Consider the following 25,140-nt stretch of genomic DNA (forward strand, 5'->3'; position numbering starts at 1 on the left):
GCCTGGTTATATGGCAGTGAGAAATTGAATTTAATAGGAAAATTGAGAGAGTGAAAATTATGATGTAAAACTTTAAAAACCAAATAAAGGTCTTCAACAGATGAATGGATAAAGAAGATATGGTCCATATATACAATGGAATATTACTCAGCCCTCAGAAAGGATGAGTACCCAACTTTTGCATCAACGTGGATGGGACTGGAGGAGATGATGCTGAGTGAAATAAGTCAAGCAGAGAGAGTCAATTATCATATGGTTTCACTGACTTGTGGAGCATAAGGAATAACAGAGGACATTAGGAGAAGGAAAGGGAAACTGAATTGGGGTAAACTGGAGGGGGAGATGAACCGTGAGAGACTGTGAACGTGAGAAACAAACTGAGGGTTTTAGAAAGGAGGGGGATGGAGGACGGGTGAGCCTGGGCCGGGGGGGGTGTGTTAAGGAGGACACGGATTGCGTGGAGCACTGGGTGTGGGGCAGAAACTATGAATCTTGGAACACTGAAAAAATAAAATAAATGTTTTTAAAAAAGGTTAAAACGTCTAAAGATTTTAGAGCAGGAGCTGGCATGATGAAAGGTAGCTCTGGATACAGTTGGCCTTGTGATAACTAGTGTCCTTGGGACACCTCTTTTCATGCCTTTACCAGGTGTTTTATTGAGAAGCTGCTGAGGGCCATGCGTTGTTAGAGACTGACAGCTAAGAGTGAGCCAAGGCGAGGCTGGGAGTGATTTGAGAAAAGAGGAGGAGGTGAGAGGTGAAGTAGGATTGCTGGCAGTATTCATTTCCCCTTGGAAACTCGGGGTCATACACGTAAGGTCTGGTCAGCAAGGGCGCGAGCTTTCTTCTAGCCACCATTCAGCAGCTCAGCAGCTGGGTTCTCCAAATGTGGAAAGATATGCAGAGAAAGAACTGGAACTCAAAACAATTTGGAGTCCATCTCATCACTACCATGTGCTTGATGGTCAGACATGGGCCTCCACCCCAGCCCTGGGCTGTCTGTTCCTGGAGCCCACTCAGCTTGTCTCTCCCCAGCAGGAACCGATTTTCAAGTTTTTAATGCCTGAACTTTCACTGTGGTGTGTGGAGTGCGCCATGGCACAGAATTTCCTTGTTTTTGTTCTGTCACTGACTTTCTCGTTCTTCTGCTTGGACAGTCTCCTGTGGCTGTGTCCTCCAGCTCCCTGCCCCTGACAGCACGGCCGGTGCAGTAGACCATGTGCCCGGTGCTGCATCTGTGCCTTGTCCTTCTTCCCCCGCCTTCATGCCTTAGTTGAGGGTTTAGGGAAGGAAGCAGGAAAGAAGAATCAGTTGCTAAATATTGAGCAAAAGAAACATTTTTTGAGTCTTTTGAACTTATAATCTATGTTAGTTATATACTTAAAATTGATGTAAATATGAGATTGTGGTTAGATTCCTAAATCAAGGAAGAAACCTTTTATTTTCCTATCTCGTTTGTTTTCAGGCATCATTTAGTGGATTAATAGAAACCTTGCTGTTTGGTTACTGCTATGTAGTGTGAGTAGAGGAAAGATCACTATATTATTTGTGTCTACTTGCCTTTTATCAATTTATCTTGCAGAATGTATTTGATTCTGGTCTAGTTATACATAGGCTGGCCTCCTTGCATGGACTTCCATAAGTTAATTTTCTTTAGATTTATAGTACAGCGAGATGAATTTCTAATTCTTTATGATTATTTTACTCCCATGATAAATCTGTATGGTTGTTTAATTTATTGAGAAAACACTGGACCTGGAAAACCAGTTGACGCCACTGCTGGCTCTTGGTGCTTATGAGCTGTGTCCCTCCGAGCAAGTCACTGGCTTCTGTGAAGCTGTGCCCTTAGTTAGCGTACATAGCTGCTGTCATTTGTCATGCCCACACCCCAGCACTTTTGTGTCCTCTTTTTTTTTTTCCTTCTGTGAAATGAAGGCATTAGACCAAGTTACATTCCATTTCTAAAATTCTATTCTTCTACACAAGTCTTTCTTTAGATGTCTTTTTAAGGAACCGTTTAAAAACTTCTTGTGCATATCTTATTCTTTAAAAAAAAATAAACTTAGTGTTTTAAAATGCCCTATTGAGATCAAGAATACCTTCAGTGAGGGTGGCAGATCCTCACTGAATGTAGACTGAATGTAGGCATCAGCACTAGCCTTTAGTGCCCATATGCAGGTCATAGGTTAGTGAATAAGTCATTGATAGATTGATGGACAGATACGCTTCGCTGCTTAGGGTTGTTTTTTTGTTTGTTTTGTTTTGTTTTTTACTTGACAGAAAGAGACACAGAGGGAACACAAGCAGAGGGAGTGGGAGAGGGAGACGCAGGCTTCCTGCTGAGCAGGGAGCCTGATGTGGGACTCGATCCCAGGACCCTGGGATCGTGACCTGAGCCGAAGGCAGCTGCTTAACAACTGAGCCACCCAGGCACCCCACTACTTAGGGTTTTTTAACTAAATAGTGAAACTAAGAAGACATTGTGATAGGCTGTTTCTTTTTTTTTTTTTTTTTAAGGTTGCAGTTCTCTTTGTTGGTCAAGTTATGGACTACATCCGGTTCAGCCTGCTTATAGAGGAGCCCCTGGCGCATCTCTGATGGGGTGTATCCTGAAGTTGGCTTCCCAGATGCCTCTTGAGAACACTGTAGTTCAGCAGATGGTTTTTATGTTTCTTTCAAATCTGGCTTTATCTCATGACTGTAAAGGAGTAATTCAGAAAGTAAGTACTTAATCTCTCTTTCATATCTTTTTTAAAATTAATTTATTTTAGAGAGAGAGTGCATGTGAGAGTGGGGAAGGGGGGAGAAAGAGAGGGAGAGGATATCAAGCAGACTCCCCGTGGAGCACGGAGCCTGACATGGGGCTCGACCCTGAGACCACGACCTGAGCTAAAATCAAGAGTCGGACTCTTAAGTGACTGAGGCACCCAGGCATCCCCTTTGTATCTTGAGAAGGATAGTAAAATAATCCTTCTAATCGAGAACACGTATGAAAAATCTGGAACTCAATTTCTAGGATTAAATTATTATGATTTCAAAACATCACATTTTAAAAGATTTTAAAAAGATTAAGAAGGTTCACTTTGTTTAAAGCCAGGTGATAGATGACACATGAAAAGTGACAGTATGATCATTCCATTTCCTTTTCGTTTATCTTCTTAGCTTCTACATTATATTTTATCTCTCTAAAAATGAGGGCTTTAGAAAGACAGCTGTCTTACATTTATTTGAGATCATAAAAGTAATGTATTGGTCTTTATGTAGACCAAATTGAGCAGTAACAATTTCTGTTCAATTTACATTGTCAAAATGGTGTGTGAAGTCATAGCCGCTTCTCCTCACTTAAACCTAACTTCTTTATGACACAATAGGTGATGTTATCAGTCCTCTGGGACTCTAGTGCCAATACCTGACTTCTTATCACTGATTTTACCCTAGGGTACTTTTCAATGGATTGAATGAGTTAAACAAATTTTAGTACACATGTTCAGTGAGGTTATATTTAGATATGTATGAACAGAATCCGTAATTTGGAAGATCCTTTAGGATGTGACTATGATCACATTATCTGTTATAATGTGATCTGTGGTTTGTTTCGGTTTCTTTTACATGGACGCCAAGATAAATTATAAAAGTTAACAGCATTCATAAGAATTCAGTCTCCTTTTCCTCTATTGTGTCAGCTCCCCATCCTCCACCCACCCCAAAACACCCCACTCCAACGGCAGTCTCCAAATAAATAGCAGTTATGACTAAGGAACAGTCTTTTCAGTGGTCTGTTGGAGCTAACTCGGGCTGGCTCATGAGTGTCATTGCTGATTTTCAGGAATTTTGTGACCCAGTTGACATCACATTGCTATCTTGAAATCAGTCACGGTGGGAATACTCACCCTGCGTGAGCCGACAAGGGATGCAAATCAAGGGACCCACTACTCCCGCCAGAAGTAGCTGTTTATTTGCTGGCATAGGGCTGGATATACATGTGAAGTCCTGCTGAGCCGGCCGTGTGTGGTGCCATTAGCATGTGTGTTGTGGGAGCACAGACTGGGGGTACGGCTTCCTGCCACCTCCCTGTAGAGCACATGGGTGAAGTAGAGTAGGAACTCCCAAATGACTGCTAGTCTTGGGTCTGACATGTGACTTTGAGCTGGAGACCTTCTCTCCCTAAGCTTCATTTGTAAACTTCTCAGGTTAAACATGATCTTGATGGTGTCTTCCAGTCTCAGGCTGTGTTACTGTGCTCAAGCATATTTTGATGTATATTTCATTGGACTCTGTTTCAGGTGCGGCTCAATCAAGTTGTTTTTCCTCTGCTCTAATTAGGCAACCCCTGAGCCTTCCCCTGCTGCTTTGTCATAATGAGCCCCGGGCACTATATTTATACCTCTCCATTACTCATCCATAGGCAGAGAAAATGTAGCTAGCACTGTTGTACAGCTGAGATTCTAAAATGTCTAGTTTCTTTCCACCATATCAGTATAGGGAGTTGTCTAAAAGCATCTTTAGCTCTAGCAAAAAGAAGGAATGCTATAGAATATTTATAATTTAAGGAACTACCATATATTTCATTACTAGTGTCAACCCCAAATCTCCAATATCGTGGCAGAATCTATCTGAACGGGAAAGGCAAGGGATAAATCTAAAAAGCATTAATTTGGACTGAGCTATGAGAAGTAGCTGTGAGTGGTGGCAAGTACAGTACGAAGTGGGCCTATAGTTCTGCAGTTTGCTTGTTGCTTGGGTTGTGTTGCTAACATTTCTGTTGCTCGTTTCGTTTCCGTTTTTTATTTTTTGTTTTTTTAAATTTTTATTTAAATTCCAGTTAGTTAACATATGTAAGGTAATACTAGTTTCAGGTATAAAATATAGTGACTTAGTATTTTCTTACCATTTCATTTTTAGACTGGGAGTCCTTCTGTGTAAAAGTGTTAAATTTAAGTTATAGATTCGAGCCAGCATCTTGATTTAGGTGCAGGAGAACCCAGGAAATAGGCCAGAATAGATTATTAAGCAGGAGAGAAATGAGAGGTACTCTGGACATTTATGAAAGTTCAGTGATCATATTTCTGTACCCTGATCAAAATATCTAACTGATATTTTTGGTATTCATTTCCAAGTTTACTAAAATGGCATGTAGCCATGAGAAATTATCTGTGAAGGTAAATGGTTAAAGTGAATATAAGATGTACACAGAGATTTAAAAAAAAATTTTTAAGAATGCTTAGATTCATATCTCTTTAGTACTAGTAGAGTTGTTAACTGGTATCCAAGACTGATTTGGGTTTTGTTTCTTTTTCCTCCCCATAGGATAGCTTTAATGAGCAGCAAAATTGCCAGAAGGCAGACAGAAAGAGAAAACTCAAGAGGCCTAAAATAATCCCCAAACCGAATTATCCATCCTAAATAATTAAGAGTTGACTATATGTAGTTACTTATCCATCATCAGGAAAGAATTATAAGAATTAAAATTTGAGCACTATTTTTTGCCCTTTAACTTTTTCACTTATACTTGGAAACAATATAGATGGAGTATTTGGAAGGTAGGTGTTAGGAGGAAAGAGGGATTAAGGTTGTGGAAAGGAAGAGCAGAATTCTAGTTAATTGGTCTCCAAGGGACAAGGAAAATAATGAAAAGACTCAGAAAGAAAATAATATTCTCTCTATTTACCCACAGAGTAACTTCTTACAGAACTTTCTATCTCTAACATTGCCGAAAGGAGGAAATAAGCATCTCAGTAATCTGACCATTCTTTGGTTGAAATTACTCCTGAATATATCATTTGGAGAAGACGGGCAACAAATGATCCTGAGGCTGGATGGCTGTTTAGACTTACTTACAGAGATGAGCAAATATAAGCACAAGAGCAGCCCTTCCATACCACTTCTTATCTTTCATAATATTTGCTTCAGTCCTGCCAATAAGCCCAAGATCCTGGCTAATGGTGAGTATTCACATGATCCACAGCACACGCACATGCGCACACACAGGCATCTGGTTATACATGTGGTCATTCCTTGAGTATTCCATTCAGATTACAGCACAGAATTGTTTTATAAATAATTTGTCAGGTATTTATTAGGCACCACTGTGTACAAGGCCCTGTGGGAGGGTAAAGGCCGTTGGAAAGAATCAGGTGTGATCTCGTCCTCAGAGGTGAACCAGACGTGGCTCCAGCCCTCCAGGGACTTCCAGGAGTCTCCTCAGGGTTAACAAGTCTTGCCACTGGTGGCTACACTGGATCCAGGAGGTAGCAGGGAAGAGGAGCATGGAGTGGGCCTGTCCGGCCGCGCCCTGACTTCTCCCATCTCTCTCCCCCTCGCTCCTCTAGGTCTCTGAGCAGATGCTGCCTCAGTGAAGCCTTTCCAGACCCACCTGTCAGCATGATAGTGCTCACATTCTTCTTCCTGCCTCCTCCCCTCTCCTCTCACTCACTGTCTCCTCTGCCTGTTTTATTTTTCTCCATAGCATTATCAACCGTTGAGATACTATATGTGTTCAGCCCGTATTTGTTTATTCCTAGTCTGCCCAGCATTAGAACATTAGCTCTTACGAGGTCAAGAGGCTTTTGTCTCTTTTCTTCGCGTTTCTCTGTAGCACGTGGAGTTGTGCCTGTCACAGTCTGCACTCAGGGAGTGTCCAGTGATTGAAAGAGCCCCTGCTCCGGCTGGAGGCTTCAGAACCCACGACCACATGGTGACATTAGCCTTACAGAGACCTCATTCTCTGAGAGGTAGGACAGATGGGGGAGAGGATTCAGAAAAATTTTGAAGCAGAAGGAGGAAAATGGAAATTTCGGTTTCTGCAACCATGTGCTTTCTCTGTGAGGAGAGTGTGACTTTTATAGGGAGGGAGTTTTATAAGGTTCCATTGCATTGATTTGGGGGGAAATCAGAGGTGGAGTCTAGACTTCCACACACCTGGTGTGGAACCGGTGTGATGTGCCGACCCTTGTGTGCTCACTCCAGAGGCACCTGGGACAGCTTCTCTAGGTCTAGTTTTTAATCTGTAAAATAATCCTCTCTTGGTTTGGTAGAAATCAGTTTATAAACACACATAAACTACCAGTACAATTTATGGTACATAGTCGATGCTCCAGAGAGATTAATTCTGTTTTCCTTTCATTTTTTTACTTAATCTTTCTTTGAGGTATTTTTGCAGGACACATGGAGTTTTCTGAGTGAGTGGCAATGATTCTGCCTATTTCCTGCTGTGTATGCAATGGTGATTCTCTTTTTCTGGTAATTATGGAATTGTTGGAAATACAGGGAGAGATTTTAGAAGCTCGGTCAGCTTTTAACTTTGCGAAATGAGCTGTGGATTTGAGCTCTGCTTTTCTGTAGTTCCTCCACTGATGCTGCGACGGCTGCCGTTTGAGGTGTGTGCCTCAGTCCTCATGTGGGTAAAGTGAGGCTAGTGACAGGCCCTGCCTCATAGGGCAGTGCGATAGATAGGTGACGGGTCTGTTCCCAGGCCTGCTATCACCTATTACTCATTTTTCTCAGAAGAAGTTTTTCTTTGGGACTACTCACTACAATTTTATTATTGAGAGAGTCAGAAAAAGGATGGGCTTTAGGGAATTCAAGGAGAAGTCTACATTTTCCCCCTGGATTTATTTTTAGCATTTCTTTTTAATAGTGATGCTCTCTTCCTCCTTAGCTTAAAACAGTTGGACAAACTTTTGGTAAGGAGGAGCTTCCTCAGCCCCAGAGACATGAGATCGGGGGCCTCCAAGGCAGGAATAGGAGGCAGCAACTGTGCGGTTTTTGTATGGACCTTTGAAGGCATGTCACAGACACTGCCTCCTATTTCCCCTTGGGCATCCAGAGGGAGGGCTTAGCAGAGTCAGCTAGCTTAAAAATCTACCAGGTAAGACTGCAAAAACTCTGATCATGAGTGCCCTACCTCTGGTTTTGATGGTTAGAAATGGAGTGAGTTATGGGGCTTGACCTTACTTTAGAAGTAGAGCTAGAATACTCCTTATTTCTGGTAATTTCAGGCAAGGACTCCTCTGAAAACAATAAAATTATGCTAGATAAAATATGTCAAAATTCACTGTTAAAAAAAAAAAAAATCAAAGAACTGAAAAGATAGTGGGAAGCTCCCAGGCCAATTTTGATTGAAAGTTTATGCCTTAGAGAGACACAAAATATATATATGAAGTGTGTATTTTTTGTTTCAAGGACATTTACTAACATTGTATGCTTGGCTTCGGTTCAGACATGCCAAGGAATCTGGGAACAAGTCAAGAATGTCTAAGATGGAGAGTTCATGGGCCATTTTGTTTGTATTAAGGTAGAACTCCAAAGAACTAAGCTCTTAGGAGAAGGATGAATCAAAATTAAATTGGTCCCCCAACCCTTATTTACATTATTATAAAGACCAGAAAAACAAGTGTGAGCATGGGTACCCCAGAGGCGTAGAGCCTGAGTGGCCTGTGACCTTGGTTTGAGCCAAACCTGGAGTGACAGTGGCTCCGGGTGCTCCACACAGGCTCTCTGCCGCTCTGACGGAGGGAGGGCAAGTGCGAACTGGGCCTCAGAGAACCGCCACCTGTTTTCAAAAAGTATTAACCAGGGTGTGGTGACCTGTGACCCAGCAGAGCAGGAGCTGCGTCGACAGGAGTGAGAGCCAGCAGGGGGGACACCAGCTCGTCTGCCCAGGCTTCGGACACCGGAATTAAAGTCACAGATTTAAAGATAAATTGATTTATGCCATGTTTAGATAAGTAAATTGCCAGCCTGGAAATGTTTGCAGGCGGTAGGAAAATGGAAAATGGAAAGATTTGAAATAATAACTAAACAAATTCTATGAATATATCTGTACCGGCCATGGGAGCACAGCGTGGGGGCCGTTTACTGAGCTCTTGTGTCTGTAAGCCCATGTGTGGCTGCGGTCGCATCATGGTGTGACACACGGAATCGCATCCCGGTTGGCTTTTCTCCCAATCGGTGTGTTGTCATTAAATCTAATTTGTAATATACTGCGAAAACTATTTCTCACCTTTATGCAAAATATAGTCATAAAACAGACCTCTTTCAGCTTTACCATTAATTCAGCTCTGGTTTGTTGCATTTGTGGTTTTCATGGTGTAAATACTTTTAATATAGCTGATTTCAAGCTAGGAATACAACATGCCTAAATAAGTAATTAACTCAATTATATATTAAAGAAAGGTAATAGGTATTTAAAACTCATCATTTACTACTTAACTAGCTACATTTTACTGTTATCTAGTCTCTTGAAGTTATTTATAGGTATATATCGTTGTCCCCTCATACCTATTAAACTTTTTTTAATTAAATTTTTTAAAAAATTTAAATCCAATAATTAACATACAATATATTATTTGTTTCAGGGATACAGGCCTGTGATTCATCGTCTTCTATAATACCCAGTGCTCATTACAGCATATGCCCTCCCCAAAGTCCATCACCCATTTATCCCCTACCCCTACCCCCCTCCCCTCCAGCGACCCTCAGTTTATTTCCTATGATTAGGAGTCTCTTATGGTTTGTCTCCCTCTCTAGTTTCATCTTATTTCATTTTTTCCTCTCTTCCCCTATGATCCTCTGCCTTGTTTCTTAGATTCCACATACCAGTGAGATATGATAATTGTCTTTGTCTGATTGACTTATTTTCTTAGTGTAATATCCTGTAGTTCCATCCAGGTTGTTGCAAATAGGAAGATTTCATTTTTTTTTGATGGCTGCATGATATTCTATTGTAGATATACCCCACATCTTCTTTATCCATTCATTGGTTAATGGACAACCCATTAGTTAAAAATGTTTAATGTGCCTTTTTTGTATGCATGCTGTATTTCACAGTGAAATATATTTTTTAAATTGACCTAGTTACATCATCATTGGGGAGACCATATTAATTGATCTATATATATATACTTTATTAAAAATGCCTAAGAGATAGTAACTGGTGAAGGGAGTTATTATCAACTTACTTAGATTATAGCTTGTATGTTCTGAGTGTTTAGTACACTATGTAAAAATATCACTTGGTGATACTCAGAGAATCACCTGGGAACCACCCTTTAATTGCATGATGTGCCCTAAGAGTGCCAGCTGCCACCTACAACCTCATGTAACAAATTTCATCAGATAACTATTTATATAGGCTAGTTAGGGAAAGTTAGGGTATGGGAACATCAAGGGAAACTAGGGAAGGTGGAGGTGTGGTAAGGAGTAGGGGTAGTTGGCAGGAAAGTTCAGCACCTATATGTACCTTCCACACTATCCCTCAGCTATACAGAAGTTACTTTATGGAGCAGCTTTTTTTTTCTCTGTAGAACATTTAAAATTTCTTTAAAAACTAAACAGAATTACCAAAACAGCATTTTTGTTGCTTTAGTTATGGAATCTTTCATCCAGATAGTATTTATAAAGGCCCTAAAATAAACTGGCACTAGGGTTGAAATATTCATCAGTGAGCAGACGCACGTTTTGCCCTCAACCAGGGTACGGTGTAATGAGACGCATGTGGTGGAGTGAGGAGTCGTTCTACATGCTGAGAGCTCCCAGAGCGGCCCTTGAAAATGCTACATGTTTTTAAACATACATTGGAGAGGAAAAATAATTTTATACAATTTAATGATATATATAAAAATAAGTAATAAGATAGGTTCATATATTGGTCTGAAACACCCTGACAGTTTCCTTGGGACTGAACTTTTCATCTTCACGTAAACGATTAGGCTGCTACAGGTAATTTGTAAGTCTTGATTTCATACTCTGGCTAGCTTTGCAAAAAGGGGACATACCTCGTGTGTTGATGTGCCTTTAAATTACTTTTTCCTCTGACATATACATACACGAAAACATTTCTCTAAAATGCTTAGTCCTTTTTTAAAAAGCTTAACTAATTTCGCATTTCTTGATTATTGTTTTATATGGTAACCCATGCTGTTGATGTTCTTATAATAGTCTTTATAATTTATCATCAGAGCAAATCTGTTCTCCTGCACATCAAAATGTGAGCTGTAATTGAACAGCTCATTTATACGACTCTTTGTGTAATTACTTACTTCTCCACTATTGTTGTTTAAATGAATGTGCTGTTGTTGAATTAGGGCCAAAAAAATTAGGCTGCCACGGCTTCCCTGACTGTTCTCTGCCTGTCATGAAAATAATTTGTTTGGAGGTTGTCCTCCCCCACAGAGTCAGTGTCCTTCCCTCAGAGTCTAGTGACACCAGCTTTGTGTGTGTTCTGATGGGGAAAGAGAGGAGCTGACTAGTCCAAGATCAGAATACATTGTAATGTCTGGGACTGAACTTTTTTTTTTTCCCTAATGTGTTTATTATTAGAAAAAGTCATTAGTGTGCTAGCTGCCTGTCTGGAAAGCGAGAATCAAAATGCTCAGAGGATTGGAGCAGCTGCGCTTTGGGCTCTGATTCACAATTATCAAAAGGTCAGTTTTTAAAGTCCTTGTTCTAGCCGGGGGCAAATACCGAGGCTCTGAGGGTACATCCAGGGATACTGGCGGGGCACCAGCAAGGGAGAAAAAGTGAACTCAAAGACCTTGTTGTCTTGTGCATTTATACAATTAGTGAGCCATCAGTTGAAATCTTTTTCATTTAATTAACAGGAGGTCTCATTTCAAAAAGGTGTCTCTTTGGGGTGAATTTTCCCTGTCAATATAAATCGATTTGGCATACTAATTTAATATTAGTATAGATCATTTCTGCTAAAAGATGTATTAAGGAAAAAGGCATCCTGAAATAAAACCAGATAATGGAGTTTTACCCAGCTGTGTGAGTCCTCTTGTTCTAGCCTGTGCTATTACTGAGTTTTGAGAAAACTTGGTTCTTGTGAGGCTGTAGCCCAGGACCAGCCCCAGGGGAGCGATCCGCAGGTGGGGACCTGTCCTTGCTCTCCCTGGCCTTTGGGCTTCTCTTTGACTGCAGACATCTCGTTCCTGAGAGAAATGCCCTCGTATGTCTACAATCAAGTAGTGGCCAAGTGACAGACCACGCTGGGATCGATACCATCCCCAAATGCTGCTCGTGGCTGTCTGTCCCGTGTCTGTGCTGCTTGCTTCCCCTGCTGGCTGGTGACAGGGTCCAGGAGGCCAGAGGCAGTGCCGTGGCTTTTACGTGTGTCCCCAGGGCTTAGCACAGGCGTTGACGCTCTGCAGTTACTCTGCAGTTACAACTGGTACTGTTTGATACGCTTCATCTGAAATCTGGGCTGTGAGGGCATATGGAATATTGAAACCAAGACTGAATCTTCCTTTAAGCCTTGAGGTTAGGGGAGAAGGGCCAGGAGAGAAGCACATGGAGCTCCAGAGAAGGAGTAAGTGAGGGAGGGAAGGACGTGGGTGACACACAGTGGGATGTGCTCAGTCGTTCTTCCCTAGCTCCGCCGTCATCTTCGTAATACTCCGCTGAGGGCTGTGCTGGCAGCATTAGCACTGTGGTACCCGGATCCGCAGCTTATGGGAATAAATTTAACTAATGCATTGCTCTGTGTTACCTGCAGGCAAAAACAACTTTGAAAAATCCATCAATAAAGAGAAGAGTGGATGAAGCATATTCCTTAGCAAAGAAAAGTAAGTTCTGTTACGAAAGAGATTACGGTTAAACTTGGAAGCTATTAAGCGGATTCCCTGATTAATGAATCATTGGATACTTCACAGCAAGATGACAGTTTTCTACACTGATGTTTGAGGAGCTTTTTTATTGAAGCACTATAAAATGTGCTGATATCTGGTCCCTACTTTTCATTTATGTCACCTTTTTAAATAATAAATTGTTTTGCTAGATGAAGGTTTGAGAGATAATTTCTTAAAATATGTCTTTGATCTTTCTGCAATTCGTTTTCTTTTTCATGCACTAAACTTCCTTTGCCAGTGGCTACCTCTGTGCTGTAATGTGTTCTGAGGTGATAAGAACTGGGCCCAATTAGAATTGACCTTGAACAGAAAACTTTGATCTAACATCAGGTAGTTGAATTACAGTCTACCGAGAATAGATCGAGTTGCCCCTCTATCCTCTCAGCCCGGTGATGTGATTATGATAGGAAGCAGGGTTTTTCTTTTTACGGTTCCTGATTCATTTTAAGTGACACCAGTTTTCAGTGAGCATTATTCTTTGAACACTTTTTATGCCAAAGCACTGTACTGTGTCTTTCTTGTACTGTATTAAGTCTGTTATTAATTTGTGCTTTTATAGCCTGATTTTTTATAACTGGTTTGTGGATTTTTCAGTTTGTTTCTCACTGTGACCGTGAGTTTCTAGAGGTAGTAATGTTAGAATTTGTGCATTTGAGGGGTGATAAGTACATAAAGCAAGGCATTCTTGTGGGGCTATAGGTAATGCCAGCCATTATGGAGGTATATTGGTGTTTGTTTATACTTTTTGGCTATAAAAAGCTAAAAATAAAAATAAATAGAAATTGTCTATTCTTAAGTGCAGTACTAAATTTAATAAACTTATTTTTCCATACTCTTTATTTTTCTCTCTCAGCTTTCTCAAACTCAGAAGAAACCCCTCTAAATGCCTATTACTTGAAATGTCTTGAAAACCTCGTTCAGCTTCTTAACTCTTCCTGAGTGATGTGAGAGTCTCCTGCCTGAGACTGATGGCCGCCAGACAGGTGAGCCAACTTAGAAGCAAGCTCTGTGTAGCCACTGTTACCTGGAGACACGCTAAATCCCTGCAGGGTGCTGTGCCCTTCCTGCCTGACGAGAAACAGACGGGGACATCTCAGCTCTGTCCCTTCGTACCAGCTCTCTCTGAGTAAGAGCAGCTGACAAGAAGATGATGGACAAAGGACATGGAAAGTTTTGGGAACATAAACATTTTTACCTTTTTCTATGCAATTTGCTTTGTAAAATCTTATTTAACAGTTATTTAATAAAATATTTTTAGAAACAAAATTGACTAGTAATTGCTGCTTGCAGACTTTTATCAGTCTCATGAATATAAATTTTAGTAACTGGAAGAAGACAGGATGTTCTGATTTCCTTTATTGCCTTAAATTTTTACATGGAATTTGGCTCTTGTCAGTACAAATCCTTGTTTCTCAAACCTTTGTATTGCCCAGAGTATACACACTGGTAAAGAGATATTTATATATAAATGTCTGTAGTTTTGTCAGTAGCTTCTTTATGCAGTTTTTAATGATACTAACTGATTTCCATATGACTTGTAAACTTGCTATGTTTTATTATTTTCACCTTTAGACTTCTGAAATGCTGTGTAATAAAGAAGGAAGAAATGAATTTACGATCAGGTAGGCCTAGGTTCAAATTCTAGCTCAGCCAAAACATCACAAAGAATAAGACTTAAAAAAATCTAGCAGGAATAAGTTCTGTCAAATATTCATCGTGTAATAACTCTTAGTGAATGTTAGTTTTGAACTGAGAAATTACACCAATGTCATTTAAGTACTGATCAATTACAGCAGTTTTCTCAACCCTTTTGAGAGAAAGAAAATTGTGTCTAAGAAAAGAAAAACACATCGCTATACACATTATTTACACATATACAGCTGTATACACTCATTATTTAGGGGAGCATTTTCTAACTGAATTATGGTTAACAAAAAAATAACATCTTTAAAACGCTTTAGCAAATTGCTATCATCATGAAAACAAGGCCGGTGATTTTATTTAAGATAGAAGCATGACAGCAGAATAGATGTTAAATATTGAAATAGAAGCAGATAAATTTGTGGTGTCTGAAAATTATTGACTAGAGATCTTAACAGTAGATCTAGGAAGTTCAGAATTTCCTAGACAGTCGAAGTTAATTCAAAGAAATGGACATGCCGCTACTCTGAAAAATTCACCAATTCTGAGAGCAAGAGTCCGGAATTATTTCTACCTCTTCTCCTGGTTTCCTATATTCTGTGCCATTTTCTTGGTGTTACCTTAGAAGTTCTCACAGATGAATAATAGCATGGATTTCTTTGTAACTTTCATGTAAAGAGCTCTTCCTGTGTCACAGGCACTGTTCTCAGAATGTGCAGTATTTAGCCTGTCTGTCTAGGCTTGCTGCCTCCTTTTCTTTTCTGATTGGAATTTCTGTCTTTGTATTTGGATCTTATAGATAACTACCGGTTTTTCTACAAAAATCAGAACTCTCCAGGGAAGTGACCCTTTCCTTTGTGGTTCATTGATTGATTAATTGGCCTATCAGAGTATCCTTTGCCTCGTATCTTTGAAATCAGGAAGAGTTGTAATTGCCTCTTTTCCCTAGCAGTTCAGGGTCCTGAACACAGTACCCTGTGTGGGGGGATTTGTAGCACAGTAGCTCGAACCACTCAGAGGAGCTGATGCTCAGAGGAGCAGAGCTAATGGCTTCAGGAAAAGTCGCCCTGTCACCTGTTGGTGTCCGGAGACTCAAGCCTCAGAGGCAGGTAGTGTTCCTGGTCCTGGACGGCAGGCCTTTACATCTGTATCTCTTCAAATTGTTTCTAGCCAGCCAGGGGAGAAACTAGTAAACGGAAAATTCCCAAGGTTACCGACCTACTCTTTGAGCAGCTACTGTGGTGCTAACTTGACCTACCAGCATCAGAATCCCCCAGCATGTTTGTTGCAATGCACATTCCTGGATCCACTGAGACGGAGTCGTAGGCCCATGTCCAGAAGACTTGTTAGAGAGCTCCCCAGGTGACTTTTACGCTCACCACAGTTCGAGAACCAATAATTAATCCCGCTGACTTTACAGAAAACTGCTTAAACATGAAAATGATTCAACATTACTCAACTACTTACTGATGAAATCTGACTTGAACCTGGGTGTCTTGCATGCTAGTCAAGTGCTTTTTCTCTCACACATCCCCAGTGTGAGCAGAGATTCAGAAAACTGGTGTAGCGACGAGTTCATGCCTCATGGTCTCCCAGTTTCCTCTGGCCCTTTTGGTTGCTTGGCTTAGTTTTGCCTGTGTTCTATGCATGCACACAAAGCCTGTACCTTTGTAACCAGGGTGTGCAGGCACTGATACAGAAGCTTCTGAATGTAAGACCAGTTGAGCAGTTTGCAGGAGGAGGCAGCCTTTGGGTTCAAAAATGGAGGAAACAAGTAGAATACTTAGGAGACCTAGCTGGAGACTTTTCATTCTCTTCCTAAAATCATTTTCAAAAATGAATCACTGGATGTATTTTTCTTTGGTTTTCTGTAAAGGATGAAGTGGAAAATAGAATTTGCCTGTTTAACTGCAGGCCATCAATTTTCCTTTGTAGTATTAAATATACTCATCATCTGTAGTACTTTTTACATCATTAGTCTTTGTGGCTGTACCTTGTCTACCCCCATTTCCTGAGATCTGCTTTTTGATTCATGATGTTCCACAAATGGGGCAGATTGATGGATAGGAATAATGGATTAGTATTCCTGCTGTTCCCATGGCCAGGTGTGCAAAGGGTTCTCTTAGGGAAGGAGAGAGCTTGACGGGGTGGTTAAGGGTATTGGGCTCTGGAGCCATATGGGCCTGGTGTCAACCCTGGCTTCATCCCTGCACAACCCTGGGGCAGCCTTGAGGTCGTTTCTTCTTCTGTACTGGGGAAAAGGTTGCCTGCCTCATAAAGCTGGGGAGAGGTTGCAGTGCCCAGCATAGTACCTAGAACATAGTTGATTATCCCTTGGATGTTATCAGTGATTAATTATTCTTATATAGTTCTCAAAAATTGATCTCTCCCTCATTAAAACATTAAATCTTTTGTCTCTTTGCAACCCTCCTGTTTTTTGGGGGAGGGGAATAGGCTGGGAAGTGAGTTATGTTGTCAAAACTGAGGTTTCCACATTCCAAAAGGATTGTTGGTTTCTAGTGGGGATGTGTTCCCAGTCTTAGGTCACTGAGCTCATGGACACTCACCAAGTCATCATGGAAAGCCTAAGTCTTACAAAGCACTGTGTGGAGGTAAGGATACCTGGGTAGACGTGGTATATTTTATTCTGCTTGTCAGGTTTTCTGGATTGACTGTGAGGTGGTGAAATATTGCTCTTCCCCAATTTGACTTGAAAAATACAAGAAATATAAACAGCATCCAAAAGAAAACCGTAGCTTACAGAATCCATCATTTAGGCGATAGCCATTTTCTTCTGTCTGCCAGTTGTTGACTTGTGATCCAGACAGTCAAGGGGATTGAATGATTAAATGCTATTGTTTCTGTGAATGGGCAATTTAAGAGTTTATTCTTCTAAGTTTAAAGTTTTCTTCATGGGAAATTCCTTACAAAATTCAAATAGTAAGTCAGCTGGGACTGAGCGAGAGTATGCTGGGCCTCAAGGCTCAGGATGTACGAAAGACTCTGCCAAAACCCCAGGATTCTGAGATTTGGCAGCAAGACATGATGAGCTCAGTGTGATCCTGTTTTAAATTTTCCCAACAATATTCACCTTCGCGTTTCTTTTGCCCCTTCTGCATTTGAGAAATCTGCTTCAGGAAAAGAAAAAAATTTTTTTCTTTTAAAATAATGTTTCAGGGCGCCTGGGTGGCTCAGTGGGTTAAGCCGCTGCCTTCGGCTCAGGTCATGATCTCAGGGTCCTGGGATCGAGGCCCGCATCGGGCTCTCTGCTCAGCAGGAAGCCTGCTTCTCTCTCTCTGCCTGCCTCTCCATCTACTTGTGATTTCTCTCTGTCAAATAAATAAATAAAATCTTTAAAAAAAATAAAATAAAATAAAATAAAATAATGTTTCACAAAAGATCCATAAAGTAACATTCAATAAGTTTCTTCTTAACTAATTTGGCATGAAAGCCAAGAGAAAAATTTGTGTTTTAATGTAGACTCCAAGGAACAAAATCTTTCATGCATTTCTCCTCCTATAATGTCTTTCCCTGTGGTTTTACCTCTACCCGTGGCTGTGCGTTTGGAGCGTCTGTGTCCCATTTGGTTCATCTGGGCAGCAATTCTCCGCATTCTGGTAGCAAGCAGATTGCTTGCAGTTCTGGACAAATTCTGAAAACATGATTTCCTCAGATACTCTTTCCTTGCCTTGCCATGCAAAGAGATTATAAAAAGACAGATTATAAAATGGAGAACTACTACTTATAATCATTTTCTGATGAAACTCATAAAGATTAGATTGCAAAGAATCAGTTTATGGATATGATACCTGATTATACTTTTTATCTGTTAAGGAAAGCTGTGATTGCACAGAGTAGAAAATATAAAGTAATAATGGCTTCAGGGGGCACCCGGGTGGCCCAGTCACGTAAGTGTCAGATTCTTGGTTTCACCTCAGGTTGTGATCTCAGGGTCACAAAATTGAGCCCCCACGTTGGCTCTGAGCTCAGCACAGAGTCTGCTTGACTCTCTCTCTCTCTCTCTCTCTCTGCCCAAGTCCCCCCATGCACGGGTGTGCACACTCTCTCTTTAAAATTAAAAAATAATAATAATGGCTTTAGCAAAAGAGGATTTTCTTTTTCTTTTATTCTATTATGTTGGGTTTTCTTCCACATGTAGGAAGCCCCCGGGGGCCATTCCTATGTTGACAGCATCCTCAGGGGCTCAAGTTGTCCTTCTGTTCTCCTGTCTGGATAGCACACTTCCTTCAGCAAGTTACCTCATGAATTAACGTTAGAAAGGAAAAGGGTGGAAGAAGATGTCCACAGCTGTCTGTTGTCCCTTTAAGGAGCCTTCCTATAAAACCCACTCCAGCAACCTGCCGCCACGTCGTCTTGGACAGAACACAGTCACCTTCGTGGCCCGTCCTGGCTGTGGGGCTGCTGACGGAGTGCAGTCCTGCAGGTGTGCTCGCCGCCATCACCGGTGACTCCGGCCGCTGCTGGTCAGGAAGGGATGAGCGGCTTGGGTAGGCCACCACCAGTCTCTGTCCCACAGGCCAGTGTTCTAGTTTACTTTAGAGAAGAATGTGGTATAATTAGGGGTAAACGTATTTGCCTCCTAAATAAAAAATTAGAAAGAGATTAGATGCTGATTGAACTTATTTAATCTGCATTTAGACTCTGTGATTAATTCTAGTTGCATTTAGAACCAGAAATGTTAATGTCAGAACAAAGTAAGATGATGTTCTAGCGGGAAGGCAGATGTGCCAGGTGGAGTTTGTCCCCATGACCCGGAAACCTCAGCCATCCAGTGCTCGCTTCTAGAACTGAGCAAGAGCTGAGACACTTATTAAGCAATCTAAACCCCAGCCTCTTCTTTTTTTCTTTTTACCATTTGATCAGGAATTCTTCTGGATTTTTACTATTTTTGCTAATTACTGGTATTGACTTCTCTTTTTTCAGTTACCTCACTGCACCAGATTCAATAGCCTTTGGTAAGAGACTACTTGCTACCAATTCTCTGTAAAATATTCTTTAGTTCTTACAGAAATAAATATTTCTTACCTTACTTCTGTCATTACTCTTTAACCAAATTCTGTAATTTCAATAATGAGGCTAAGCGGTTCGAACCGTTTAGGAGCAAGTGCAGCCCAGTCTCAGTCAGCCTGCAAGTTGCCTAGTGGAAGCCTGAGGACTGTGCTGGGCGGGGGGGCGGGGTCAGCCAGCCCCCGTGCGCCCCGGCCCCACTGTCAGCCGCTGTGTTTACCAGGCAGATGGAGAGAATTGTTAAATCTCAGGAAATCTGTTCTGTGGGCGCCAATTAAGAGAGGTTCTATTACACTGTAAGCTTGTAAGATTTCTTGAAACTCAGAACTTCCTCTTGTTTCTTAACTGGCTAATTCTTGCCTGGCTCCCTATGTGTAGAGAAAGATCGCCAGAGGTTAGAGGGAATGGGTACGTTCTCGACGTTATTCCCAACTCACCCTTTACCCCCTCACCTTCTCTAGCTTGCTTACCCCTGCCCTTTCTCTCCTACCTCCATGACTTAATTCTTGAATTTTCCTCTGTCAGAGCCTCCACCCACCCTACATTTCCATTTCTGCTTTTTTGAAAGGTCAAGATCAAATGTCACATCTCCTGTGAAGCCGTGTCAGATTCCCAGGCTGGGAGGAAATTCTTTAGTCTTTGAGTTTCCACACCGTTTGGTTAGGTGTTTTTTTTTTTTTTTTTAAAGCTTTGATATCACTTAGTTTTTTCTCCTTGTATTATGCTGATTTACATACAGTCGTTACCACCATCTGCTTAGATATGGCTTCAAGATTGAGCTTTAATTTCCTGCCTCTCACGATGCCTTGCATGATGGAGATGCACAATTTATATTTATTTGAATGAATGAATATGGAAAATACTTTATTAGTAAAAGCTTCAGAATTCCACAGTGTAAATTAGGCTAAAAATTCTGTTGACTGTCAAAATATGCACAACCGTTAAGTATTTCCTTTATGAGAATAGACTTTGAAGTTCTAAAAATAAAGAATGAAAGAAAAAACCCTGTTCATGAATACTACAAACTCTTAGAATATTTTTTTTTAGTTCAGTAGAGAAAGAGAAAAAAACCAATATTTTAGATACTTTTGAAAACATAACTAGCAGCAACATGAAACAAAGATGCTAGTCTTAAACTTTCAAGATCTGTGTCTTCCTAGGAATCTTACTTGGGATACTCTTTCTGGGCGGTAGAGTATAGGTTTCAGCTTTTTGAAGACAGAACCATGAATTCTGAGAATTCCATGAGCTGCAGCACCAGTGGTGGAAGAACCAGAAGAAGCCAGTTTGCATCACCCATGCTGTGTGAGAAGCGCCAATCAACAGGTAACCTGTCCGCTTCCTTCCGGGTCTTCTCTTAGTCCCTGCCTTTGGCAGCAGCAGGCACTGAGGACTGACTTAGACCGAGATAAACGCGATACCGCTTTGCACAGAAAGAGAGCGGGGGGGCGTGGGAAAGGCTGAAAGAAAACTTTTAATAGTTTGACGTAATGAGAATCGGGGAAAATGCTTATTCTCTTAGGCATATTCTTATCCGCAGCCCATAATGCACAGCTCCATCCGCAGATAAGGACACACGGCTCCTGTGCAGAGGTTTTGAGTTTTGACCCAAATGGGGAAGGTTTAAGTGTGCAGAGTCTGAATCAAGTGGGTAGATGCGACGTGTATGGCGTTAGCTCTGTATGATTTAAAGATTTGAAATTGGTAAGAATATGGAGATGGGAACTAAGCAATGTGCTGAACTTTCAGAATGCTGATCCTCCTCCCAGATTCCCTCCTAGGAAGGAAGAGAGAGCTCCCCAGCATCCCGGGGAGCTGCTGGAGCTGCTGTGGTGGGGGTCCTTCTGGCCAGTGGCAGGACACAGCTCAGCAAGGCTTGTGAGGGAAAGCAGAAGGTCTTGGGGATTTGCTTTCGTTTTTCCCAGCTGTTGCTTGGGAAAAACAGTTCCTGCCCTTGCTCTTTCAGATCTCTGGCCCTGGGGAGCCCACTTGCAAAGTCCAGGCAGCCACACGGAATCCCTGTACTCATGAGGGGCTGAGAACACAGGTGGAGTGTGCTGACCCCCAAACAGGCCCTTCTGCTCTCTGCCACATCAGACCCCCGCGCCGTGGTGCTACAGTCTTAAAAGTGTCTCTTCCCAACTCTACCTCTCCTGACAAGGGCTTGCTTTCGCAGTGGGGAATGAGTGACCATGGTCCTTTGTTACCCTGCACTCAACTACTCCTTACTGCAAAATTTAGGAACATCAAAGACAAAAAAATTACCCAAGAGAAATGGTAACATAATAACCCCCAAATGGAAACAACCCAAAATGCCCAACAATAAGAGAATAGGTTTAAAAAATTGTGATGCAACATGGGGGCTTAAGTGGGTAGGAGAAGAATAAATGAAATAAGATGGGATTGGGAGGGAGACAAACCATAAGTGACTCTTAATCTCACAAAACAAACTGAGGGTTGCTGGGGGGAGGGGGGTTGGGAAAAGGGGGGTGGGGTTATATAAGGACATTGGGGAGGGTATGTGCTTTGGTGATTGCTGTGAAGTGTGTAAACCTGGCGATTCACAGACCTGTACATCTGGGGATAAAAATATATGTTTATAAAAAATAAAAAATTAAAAGAATAAATTTAAAAAAAAATTAAAAAAAAATTGTGGTTTAGGGGCACCTGGCTGGTGCAGCGGGTTAAGGGTCTGACTCTTGGTTTCGGCTTAGGTCATAATCTCAGGGTAGTGAGATTGAGCCCACGTCGGACTCTGTGATCCTCATGGAGTCAGCTGGAGACTCTCTCTCCCTCTTCCTCTGCTCCTCCTCCTGTGTGTTTTCTCTTTCTCTCTCTCTCTCTAAAATCAATGAATAAATCTTTCCAAAAAACTGTGGTTTATTTAGACAATGAAATGTTCCTACACAATAAAAAAATAGCAAAATGCTGATAAGCACATCATGAATAAATGTCAAAAGCATTAAATTGGGAAAAGAGGCCTGACACAAAGAGAAAACATACTGGATGCTTCTACCTGTAGGCAGTTCAATACCAGGCAAAAACTCACCTTTGGGGACAGAAGTTCATAATGTTAATCTTTTAGAGTGTGTTGACTGGCTTGTGTATCTTGATCTAGGTTGTGGTAACAGGTGTATGCATATGTAAAAAGTCTTAAAAATTGTACATGTTACTATATGTATATTATACTTCAATAAGACATGTTAAGTTTAGATAATATGATAGGCAGTAGTGAGAGGAAGAACAAAAAATATAAAAGAACGATATGTTGTTATTGGAGTGGGGAATGCAGATACCTGCTTTTAGGTAAGAAAAGATAACAGAAACAAAGGGGGACAAATTGAAAGAAGTTAAGATGACAAAAACGCGTCCAAATATATCAATTAAAAGTAAATGGACTAAACTTGAAGTGAAGGATAAACTTGAAAGATTGAATTTTAAAAATCTAATACATGTAATTTAAAACATTTAAATGAAAAGATAAAAATAAATATCAAACTAAAACAGATTAATGTAGAATAAAATAGACTTTAAGAAAAAAATTACAGGCTGAAAAAGATCACCATCATGATACAAGATTAAACTTACCAAGATGTGGCAATTTTAAACATACATCTTGTAAAATATCTTCTAAAATGTATGAATCCCAAAGTGGCAGAATTACAAGAATAAGTTGATAAAAGTGACATTATATTTAAGCCATGCTTTTGATGTTTGATAGGTTGAATATTCAGTAACTCAAAAAAGATACAGAAAATCTGAATAACAATTGATAATCTTGATCTGATGGATATATACAGTATTCTCCAATCAAGAATTAGAGAACACACAATTTTTTTTACCTCATTCCACATGAAGCATTTACAATTGATCCAGTATTAGGCAACAAGGAAAGCCTCAGTAAATTTCAAAGATAGGTCCATATAGACCTAGAACTCTTACCACTGTGCAATTAAGTTAAAATTTAATAACAAATGTAAGTATCTTTGTCTACTTGGAACTTAAAAGACACACTTCTAAAAAACCCACCAGTTAAAGTCGGAGCCACAATGGAAATTTACTGAATGATAGTGAAAGCTCTACATATAAAGACCTGTGGGATGCACCAAAAGTGAAAGTTCTCTCACTTTTTTTAATCCTAGAGAAAAATTTTTAGCTTTAAATCTGTCCCAAAGAGGAGGGCTTCCAGATTAATGAGTCAAGGGCCTATCAAAGAGGAGGGCTTCCAGATTAATGAGTCAAGGGCCTATCTTTATAAGTTAGAAAAATGACAGAATAAATCTAAATCAAGTTGAAGAGAAATTTTTAAAAAGGGCAGAAGCCAATGAAATAGAATCAAAGGTATAGAACATCAATAAAGCAAAAAAAAATTATTTTAAATAGACAAATTTCTGCCAAACATGATCAACTGAAAAAGCAAAAGGATACAAATGCTATAATGAATGTAAAGGGGGACTAAGTAGAAATGAAGTAGCAAAGAGATACACTACTAGAATATTATCAACAGTTCAAGACTAGCAAATTTGAAAGCATAAAAAATGGACAAGTTCTTGGAATCATATAGCTTATTATAATTGACCTCAAAAGTAATAAACTTTAGTAGTCTGGTAGCTGTTAAAGAAGCTAAAGTAGTGATTATAATCTACTCACAAAGAAAAAAACACAAGACTATTGGTTTTATAGGCAAATTCTAATGAACATTCCAAGGACAATCCCAATTTTATTCAAACTCCTGTAATTCTATCAAAAAAAGGAAGAATACCAGTTCAATCTATGAGACAAGTGTAACCATGGTACCAAAATCAAACCAAGACAGTATGAAAATGGAAAAGTATAGACCCATTTCTCTCATGAATATAGGCAAAAATTCTAAATGGCATTATTAGCAAATCAAAAATCTACATTCTTATCTTAGTAGATGTAGAAAAAGTACTTAAAGCATTCTACTATAATTGATGATAAAATCTCTTGGCAAATTAGAAGTAGAGGGGAATTCCTTAACCTGTAAGGATTATGTATAAAAATCATACAGCACTATCATTCTAAATGGAAAAACAGTAAACATATATATTCCCTTACAACTAAGGAATGCCACAAGGAGGCTTGCTGTTACTGCTTCCATTCAAAAAAATTTTTTTTTTTACCAAAACACATACCCTCCCCAATGTCCATAACCCCACCCCCCTTCTCCCAACCCCTCTACCCCCAGCAACCCTGAGTTTGTTTTGTGAGATTAAGAGTCACTTATGGTTTGTCTCCCTCCCAATCCCATCTTGTTTCATTTATCCTTCTCCTACCCACTTAAGCCCCCATGTTGCATCACCACTTCCTCATATCAGAGAGATCATATGATAGTTGTCTTTCTCCACTTGACTTATTTCACTAAGCATGATAGGCTGGTGCAACCACTCCATTCAAATTTTATTAGAGATTGTACATAGTGCAATAAGATACGAAAAATAGACCAAATCTTAGAGAACAGAAAGGAGAAATAAAAGTTTCACTATTTGCAACATTGAGCAAGGTGGCTGGATTCAAAATCAGTTGCATTTCTTTACATTACAAGCAACTAAAAACACATTTTTTATTATATTCGGTTAGCCACTGTGTAGTACATGATTAGTTTTTGGTGTAGTGTCCCCCAAAACTAATCATGTACTAATTCATTAGTTAAGTGTAACACCCAGTGCTCATCACAGCATATGTCCTCCTCAATCCCCATCACCCTGTTACCCCTGCCTCCCACGTTCCTCCCCTCCGAAACCCTCAGTTTGTTTCCCAGGGTCCGTAGTCTCTCATGGTTCATCTCCTTCTCTGATTTCTCCCCTTTTGGAATTCCCTCCCTT

The 25,140-nt window shown here is 40.4% G+C and overlaps 1 protein-coding gene across 1 annotated transcript in view; it reads left to right on the forward strand.

The window, feature by feature from the left end:
* The window catches only part of RTTN (rotatin), a 157,079-nt gene extending 143,188 nt beyond the window's left edge, over nucleotides 1–13,891 (forward strand). Inside the window, exons 45-49 of the mRNA XM_044242826.1 lie at nucleotides 2,517–2,719; nucleotides 5,674–5,941; nucleotides 11,319–11,422; nucleotides 12,493–12,562; nucleotides 13,479–13,891. Of these exons, the coding sequence (XP_044098761.1) occupies nucleotides 2,517–2,719; nucleotides 5,674–5,941; nucleotides 11,319–11,422; nucleotides 12,493–12,562; nucleotides 13,479–13,564 (731 nt within the window). The 3' untranslated portion in view covers nucleotides 13,565–13,891. The remainder of the gene's footprint in view (nucleotides 1–2,516; nucleotides 2,720–5,673; nucleotides 5,942–11,318; nucleotides 11,423–12,492; nucleotides 12,563–13,478) is intronic.
* The last annotated feature ends 11,249 nt before the right edge of the window (nucleotides 13,892–25,140 follow it).

Source organism: Neovison vison, chromosome 3 (genome assembly GCF_020171115.1).
Source record: "Neovison vison isolate M4711 chromosome 3, ASM_NN_V1, whole genome shotgun sequence".
NCBI lineage: Eukaryota > Metazoa > Chordata > Mammalia > Carnivora > Mustelidae > Neogale > Neogale vison.